Genomic DNA, 8,001 nt, shown 5'->3' with positions numbered 1-8,001 from the left:
AATGACCACATACAGTGGATGGAGGAGCATGAAGGAGTAGCAGGGCCTGCTCATCCAGTTCTTCTGAGGCATCGTCTCCTCTTCGCAGAGCATCACATGCGCGTCGAGGAAATAGAAAACATGGGGCTTTGCGCGTGTGTGAGTGTGTGTGAGTGTGTGTGTGTGTGTGTGTGTGTGTGTGTGTGTGTGTGTGTGCATGCGTGCTTGCGTGTGTGTGTGTGTGTGTGTGTTGTGTGTGTGTGTGTGTGTGTGTGTGTGCGTCGTGTCGTGTGTGTGTGTGTGTGTGTGTGTGTGTGTGTGTGTGTGTGTGTGTGTGTGTGTGTGTGGCTGTCTGTCTGCATGCACATGTTATGTGCTTGCACAAGCATCCTCGCCTGCATGCCTTCCTGCCCACCTCCACAACCGCCACACGAGAGTCATTGAGCCAACCCCTCACATACCCACTGCCACCGCTGCTTGCCGCCACCAGAACGAGGAGGCCAAACCTGGGGAGAAGGATGCCGTGCGCAGCCGGTGCGATGTGATCCACACGCTCGCCCTGTGCGAGATGTCGCACTTTCACCAGCAGCGCCGCTCAGACTTCCGCGACATGATGAAGGCATACTTTGCCGCGCAAATTGAATTCCACCAGAAGGTATATCGGCCACACGCTTGCGTGCAGTGGGGCATAGGGGTACAGCTCCGCTACACACCCGACTTCGTCACTCACTCACTCACGCACACACACACACACACACACACACTCTCTCTCTCTCTCTCTCTCTCTCTCTCTCTCTCTCTCTCTCTCTCTCTCTCTCTCTCTCTCTCACACACTGGCACTGCGACAGATTATGGATCAGCTTGCGGCGGCCAAGGCGGAGTTTGACAAGTTGGACTTTTGATTCCTTCCCGCACTCCCCTCGTTCCTCGCCCTTTCCCCCTTTCCCACTTTCAAGTGACCGACTCGCTGACTGACACCAACACCAATGGCACTGCTTACATACATGATCACACTTTTTTGCCTTTTTTTTTTTGTTCATTGTGTACTCTCGGTTGCTCTTTGGCTGCTTGTTTTGCCCGTTGCCCCTCGTCGGTGCTGCTGTGCTTGGTAGCCTTGTTGTTGATCTTTGTGAATTTGTGCTTGCTTGTTTGCGTGGTTGTTGTGGCGGCGTGTTGGCATTACGGGGCGCTCGCTGCTTCGTGGCGTTTGAGCCGGCATGCTCAAGTGCTCGCTTGAGCCGTGCAGTGCCTCGCGGTTGCTGGTGCTGCTGCGGTGTCTGTGTGTGTGTGTGTGTGTGTGTGTGTGTGTGTGTGTGTGTGTGTGTGTGTGTGTGTGTGTGTTGTGTGTGTGTGTGTGTGTGTGTGTGTGTGCGTGTGCCTCGCCAGTGCTTGGCTCATGCCAGTTGTGATTGTCGGTTGCCGTCACTGCCTCGCCAGCCACCCGCCCCGTTCCTTCGTCCTTTGTCGCATCATTGTCGTCTGCATGCTTGTGCCTCAAGCCCTTGGCCGCTGGTTTCCTCCAAGGCGTTGTTAGTGCACACTCACCCAATACACGCGCGCCGTGATTTGTGGTATTGGAGATGAAGTGCAGAGAGGGGAAAGGGGGAGAGAAGGGAAAAGAGGGGGAGAGATAGTGTGTGGGGGGGAGGGTGTGTGGGTGTGTGGGTGTGTGTGTGTGTGGTGTGTGTGTGTGTGTGTGTGTGTGGGTGGGTGGGTGGGTGTGTCTGTGTGTGTCTGTGTGTGTCTGTGTGTCTTGGATCGTGTGTCGTCATCCCCTCGCGTATCAACCTCTTCCCGCGAAATGGAGGAATTTGCACGCACGAAAGATTCCATGCACATTTGTGTGGTGGCCATCGGGTGACGCCGGTGTCAGGAAGCGGTGACAGGCACAACAAGCAAACGTTTCTATTGACTTACGCACGCTGTTGTGAACATTGTCACACATCACAGCACCGAAAGCACCGCACATCGCACACCGCAACTCACCACTCTCATCCTTTTTGCCATCGCGGCCGACCCGCTGTCGTTTAAGCGTTTAGATACGTGTGGTCGACGAGTAGCATCACACAACACACAGCACACCCAACACCACCCACGCCACACCACTCCCCTCCATTGCATCAATCCGGCCAACCAAGTCACAATAACAACACACACACACACACATACACATACACACACATACACACACATACAACACTCACCACATACGCACATACATACCCGTTCTTCTCCAGCACCTGCAACACATTTACTCGTGAATTGAGCCATCCACACAGTCCGTTCACAGACACGGCAACGCACAACACAGACACACACACAGACACAGACGTGTCCACAACAGCACCAGCGCCATGGCGTCAACGGAGGGCATTCAGCTGCAAACCAAGGCGGCAGATTCAACGGCGTCCCAGAAGCAGCGAGTGCTTGTGCTGCAGAGCGAGTTCGACGATGGCTTCGATGAGATTCGGACTTCACCATCACCGCCCAGGCGTGACAGCAAGGCGCCCCTCAAGAGGATGAGCACCGTGTCTAGAACAAGAGACCCATGGGTTGCTCGGCGACGCGTACTGTTGTTTTTGTGTTGTGGCCTCCTGGTGGTGGGCGTGCTGCTTGCCATCCCGCTCGTGTACCTGACGCGGCCGACCGACACGGCAACGCGGCCAGCAGACCCAACACCAATTCCCGGTTCCGAGGCTTCGTCCCAGGATGAGCAGACAGGCGATGGCACGGCGGCAGCGGCGGACGATTGCCCTCAGCTCACATGCGAACAGTTTATCCACAAGTGTCTCGGTCAGGTGCGCTCTTGATGCAGGGGAAGAGAGCGCTGGTGGTTTGTGGTCTTGAGGTGGTCTTGCTTGAGGTGGTAGCCTTGAGGTGATGTCGTGTGTCCCAGCATACCACGCAGTTGAAGTCCACACGCCTTCTCACACAGTACCTGCTCACACCACACCGACTTTTTGATTGTGTGTTGCGACACTTGTTATGCAACACTGCAGGCTGCTGGTGGACTGTCGTCGACGGACTTTGGCGCGTGCATCGCTGAAGGAGGGTTCCATGCCAACCCCGACCTCGTACTTCTTGGCGCGTGCCTGGAGCAGTGTGATTCGCCTGCGTGTCACCACGAAATGACCACAAGCATGGATGCCACCACCCTGCGGTCTCTTCGCTGTTGGTGAGCTTGAGTCGAGGAGTCGGTTCACACACATGTGTTTGCATGCCGAGTTGAAGTGGTCAAGTGGAAAAGTAGCCTTGCGTGCGTGTGCGTGTGGGGTGTGTGTGTGTGTGTGTGTGTGTGTGTGTGTGTGTGTGTGTGTGTGTGTGTGTGTGTGTGTGTGTGTGTGTGTGTGTGTGTGTGTGTGGAGCTGTGGCCGACATTTATCACTGTCCCTCAATTCTCCCCGCATAGTTTGTCTTGTTTCTCATGCATATATCGTTCATATTCAACCACGCACACACGCACGCACACGCACACGCACACACGCACACACGCACACACGCACACACACACACACACACACCTCACAAAAATCCATAGGGAGTCGTGTGCGCAAATCACGGGCGACTCCACCTGCAGTCGTGCTTCAACCACAGCCTCCACAACCACAACCACAACCACGTCCTCATCGTCGACGTCCAGCAGCTCATCCGTGTCGAGCACTTCCACGTCCACGTCGGGCACGCTCTGAGGACGAAGAAGGATGGGGACGATCAGAAGGGAACACTGGAATACAGCTTGCACTGCATGGCGTTGCTGCCTTGTGGCACAAGGACATACAAGGCCGCGCTTTGTTGTCTTCTTGCTTCCCTTCGACTTGCCTGAGTGCCTGCTTTCTTTCCATCCAGCTTTCTTTCCATCCAGTTCCCTCCAGCGTGCTTTCTCCTCCTCCTCCTCCCTCCTCCTCCTCTCGTTCTCGTTGTTGCGCATGCCTTTCCTTCCCTCCTTTCTCCTTTTCCACACCACACACAGGATTTTGCTTGTCACCAGCTGTACTTGACCCCTTCCCCCTACTTGCTTTTCCTGCATGTGCTATTCCAACACCATAACCACGACAGAGATACACCCTGTGTAGGGCACTGGCCTTTTGGGGGGGAGGAGGTGACATCATCGCGTGTCATGGCGCTCTCAAATCGCACACACATTCCTCTCCACGCACAAATTCCTGCACTGAGAGGAAACGAACGCTTTTCGCTTCGCTGCTGCCTGCACATTGTGCAAGAAGAAGGGAAGGTTGTTGATGACAGCGACGACACGCACTTCTTCTCAGCACACACACACGCACACATACACACACTCTCCGACGTGTTTGGTTTGATTCCAAACACCGCGACAACAAGCCCCCAAGCCAAACTGCCAGCTGGCAGGGGCAACGGGAAGGCGGGTGAGTAGAAGGAGAGTCAACGACAGTCAACAGCAGCCAACAACAGCCAACAGCAAGCAGCACTCAACAACAGCAAACAGCAGCCAACAGCAGCCAAGGCAGCTGTGTCAGCCACACCACACACAGAAAGGAGAAGCAATGGAGACGAGGTTGGCGGTGGAGGGCATGACGTGCACGTCGTGCTCAACCGCCATCACAGACCGGCTGTCGGAGATGGCGCAGGTGAGCGAGGTGGACGTGTCGCTCAAGGGCAACAGCGCGACCATCCGCCACGACGCCTCCATCTCAGCGCAGCAGCTTGCAGATGTGGTGGAAGACATGGGGTTTGGTGCCACCGTGAGCAGCACGCGCAAGGTCAGCAAAGCAGACGGAGGAGCAACGGAAGCAGGGGAAGCAACGAAACCAACAGAGGCGGGAAGAGGGTCGATGAGGGCAGAGCAGCACGCCACAGCCACGACCGACGTGACACGGTCTGGTATCGCCCATGCGGCTGCCACCTTGTCCCAAGACCAGCCAGCACAGGCAGCCTCCACACCCACAGCAAAGGTGTCGCACATCTCCGTTGAGGGCATGACATGCAACTCGTGTGTCAAGGCCATCACCGACAAGGTGTCGCTGATGGACGGCGTGTTGGACGTGAACGTGTCTCTTGCTGAGCACCGCGCAACCGTGCGCCACACCACAGCTGTGTCGGGCAACACCTTTGTTGATGCGATCGATGACATGGGGTTTGACGCAGCGCTGCTTGGGTCTGAGCTCTGCACCGCACGTACAAGCCCTGCTCCCACACAGACGCAGCAGCGACAGCAACGCAGTCCCAAGTCCACGACAGACAAGAAGGAAGCAGTGCCATCACCGTCATCAGCGTCCTCGTCCAGCAAGAAAGAGTCATTGCACCTTCGCATCCAAGGTGCGTGCGTGTGTGTGTGTGTGTGTGTGTGTGTGTGTGTGTGTGTGTGTGTGTGTGTGTGTGTGTGTGTGTGTGTGTGTGTGTGTGTGTGTGTGTGTGTGTGTGTGTGTGTACAGCTGTGTAGAGTGGTGGCGGGTGTGCTTGCAGCACCACCATATCGGCGGTGCGTGTGCTCACCACCACCGCCATTGTGCTCCCCGCCTGCGCCCTTCTTGCCTGCAGGCATGTCGTGCGCGTCGTGCGTGGCGGTGATTGAGGGCCGCGTGCGCCGCCTGCCCGGTGTGTCCCAGGTCAACGTGGGGCTGCTCGCGGAGACTGGCGACGTGGTGTACGACCCGCAGCAGACGTCAGCGGATGCCATTGTGGCGTGCGTCACCAGTGCCGGCTTCACTGCACACGAAGTCGCCCCGCAGTCCAGCACCGTCATCACCATCAGCATTGATGGCATGGTCGACTCGTCCTCCGCTGACACAATCCAGGTGTGTGTGTTGCGTGTATGTTGCGTGTGTGTTGCTGTATGTGTGTGCGCGCGCGTGCGTGCGTGTGTGCGTGTGTGCGTTTAATGATGTGAGTGTGTTGTGCATGCAACCCTTGACGTCGTGTGTCTTACATCGTGTGTATGTTGCGTGTATGCGTGCGTGTGTGCGTTTATTGATGTGTGTGTCGGTACATGCAACCCTTGGTGTTGTGTGTCTCGTGTCGTGTCTTGTATGGTGTGCGCAATCGTTTGTGCTCCGTGTTCATGTTCTCCTCCCTCCAACCAGTTCACACACCCTTTTTACACACGCCATCCTTTGCTGTGACGGCTGCAGAACCTGTTGTCCAGCATGCCTGGAGTGCTGGATGCGTTTGTTGGTCTCGGCACGGGGTCTGTCCAGGTCGAGTTTGATGCAAACGAAACCGGCGCCCGCACCATCCTCAGGTACCCCATGAAGCCGCAATGACACGGGATTGGCGTGGGATTGGTGTTTCGAGGCATGCGAGGGCCGGGGGGATTGTTTGGTTGGATGTATTTATCTTTGCATTCATATGGACATTGCTTGTGTGTTGTGGCCCACTCAAACGCTACGCGCTGTGTCACCCACACTGCTGTTGTTCCGTTGCTCTCTGCCCAACCACATTGCTTCCTCCCCTGCCAACAATCACGTTCCAACCGACCACACCTCACCATCACCATGTATCACCATCACCATGACCATGACCATCACCTCACCACGTATCATCATCACCACGTATCACCACGCATCATCACCACCGCCATCGCCGTCGTCGCGTGCAGGGCGGTTGAGGACCTCGGCTACCACGCCACGCTGGGCAGCAGCGACAAGCCCGACTACACGCACCAGAGCTCTGTCCGCTTCTGGCGCACGAAACTGCTGCTGAGCCTGCTCTTCTTCGTCGCCGCCATGACCATCCGCATGTGGCCCAAGTCGTGGGACGACGAGGTGGCCACGGGCCTCTCCCAGCGCAACCTGGCCCTCATGGTGGTGTGCGGCGGCGCGCTGTTCATTGCAGGGAAGCCGTTTCTCGTCTCCGGTGTGAAGTCGCTGCTGCACGGCGGCGCAAACATGGACGTCCTCATCACCATCAGCGCTCTGTACGCCACACACACACACACACACACACACACACACACACACACACACACACACACACACACACACACACACACACACCGTGACGAGGCGAATGCTTGCCTGAGTTGGTGATGAGGTTTGTCTTGGTGTAGTCTCGTTTGCATCGTGTCTGTGCACAATGTGACCAGCAGCGCTGCGTAATCAATATCTCACACATCGCTCTCCACCCCATGACCCCCTCCCCTGCTCACTGTGGCGCGCGTCAGGTCGACGTACGTGTATTCGCTGGTGGCGCTGATTGTCTCTGCCACGTCGAACGAGCGGCACTCTGGCGATGAACACCTGTTCTTCGAGACGGGCGTGATGCTCTTTGCGTTTGTGTCGTTTGGCCGGTACATGGAGCACATTGCAAAGGGCAAGACCTCGACCGCCCTCTCGGAGCTGCTGTCGCTACAGCCAACGCAGGCGCGCTTGCTCTCCTCGCGAACGGGCTCGCCAACACACCCCATCGACGCTACTGCTGACGATGATGATGGCGATGATGATGATGATGATGGCAACGACTTTGTTGATGTGAAGGAGGAGATGATTTCAACAGACCTCGTTCAACGCGGCGACAGAATCAGAGTGAGCATCTGGTGGTTTTGTGTGTGCAATGTGTGTATGTGTGTGTGTGTGCATGTGTATGCATGTGTGTGCGTGTGCGTGTACATGTGCGTGTGTAGGATTGTGGTTGCGTTCTTGCTGTCATGAGTGCTTATGTGGCAGAGTTGATGTCACACGTACCACTGCCATCACCACGCCTTACCACTCTTCCCATCACCACCACCCCTGTCCCTCAACGCTCTTCCCATCACCGCCGCCACCACCAGGTGCTTGCTGGCGAAAAGTTTCCTGTTGACGCGCGTGTCCTGCGCGGGAGCGGACAGGTCGACGAGTCGATGATCACGGGGGAATCACGACCGGTGACCAAGGACAAAGGCGATGCCGTCATCGGTGGCACCATCCTCAAGACGGGTGTGCTCGTGTGCGAGGCAACGCATGTCGGGAAGGATTCGAGTCTTGCGCGTATCGTTGACCTCATTGAGCACGCGCAGATGTCCAAGGCACCCATCCAACGCATTGCAGGTTGGGAGGATGATATCAGGTCATG

The 8,001-nt window shown here is 56.5% G+C and overlaps 3 protein-coding genes across 3 annotated transcripts in view; all 3 read left to right on the top strand.

Moving 5' to 3' along the window:
- The window catches only part of PTSG_08745 (uncharacterized protein), a gene marked incomplete at both ends in the record, with an annotated part of 4,273 nt that extends 3,392 nt beyond the window's left edge, over positions 1-881 (top strand). Inside the window, 2 exons of the mRNA XM_004990071.1 lie at positions 470-634; positions 828-881. Coding sequence (XP_004990128.1) covers positions 470-634; positions 828-881 — 219 coding nt within the window. The remainder of the gene's footprint in view (positions 1-469; positions 635-827) is intronic.
- Positions 882-1,826: 945 nt separating this feature from the next.
- On the top strand, positions 1,827-4,015 carry PTSG_08744 (uncharacterized protein). The gene is made up of 3 exons (XM_004990070.1): positions 1,827-2,777; positions 2,979-3,154; positions 3,518-4,015. The coding sequence occupies exons 1-3, from the start codon at positions 2,334-2,336 to the stop codon at positions 3,666-3,668; spliced, it is 771 nt and encodes a 256-aa protein (XP_004990127.1). The 5' UTR covers positions 1,827-2,333; the 3' UTR covers positions 3,669-4,015.
- Positions 4,016-4,499: 484 nt separating this feature from the next.
- PTSG_08743 (ATPase) overlaps positions 4,500-8,001 on the top strand; it is a gene marked incomplete at both ends in the record, with an annotated part of 5,348 nt that continues 1,846 nt past the window's right edge. The window contains 6 exons of the mRNA XM_004990069.1: positions 4,500-5,271; positions 5,494-5,750; positions 6,084-6,193; positions 6,551-6,868; positions 7,115-7,475; positions 7,721-7,976. Coding sequence (XP_004990126.1) covers positions 4,500-5,271; positions 5,494-5,750; positions 6,084-6,193; positions 6,551-6,868; positions 7,115-7,475; positions 7,721-7,976 — 2,074 coding nt within the window. The remainder of the gene's footprint in view (positions 5,272-5,493; positions 5,751-6,083; positions 6,194-6,550; positions 6,869-7,114; positions 7,476-7,720; positions 7,977-8,001) is intronic.

This window comes from Salpingoeca rosetta (assembly GCF_000188695.1).
Source record: "Salpingoeca rosetta unplaced genomic scaffold supercont1.25, whole genome shotgun sequence".
NCBI classification, from domain to species: Eukaryota; class Choanoflagellata; order Craspedida; family Salpingoecidae; genus Salpingoeca; species Salpingoeca rosetta.
This window is presented reverse-complemented; position numbering and strand designations above follow the sequence as displayed.

Bases quoted from the DNA above. Each gene is read 5' to 3' on its own strand.
- PTSG_08744 (XM_004990070.1), top strand. From the start codon at position 2,334: ATGGCGTCAACGGAGGGCATTCAGCTGCAAACCAAGGCGGCAGATTCA. The intron at 2,778-2,978 runs GTGCGCTCTTGA...GCAACACTGCAG, and splicing joins TCCACAAGTGTCTCGGTCAG to GCTGCTGGTGGACTGTCGTC. The intron at 3,155-3,517 runs GTGAGCTTGAGT...AAAAATCCATAG, and splicing joins CTGCGGTCTCTTCGCTGTTG to GGAGTCGTGTGCGCAAATCA.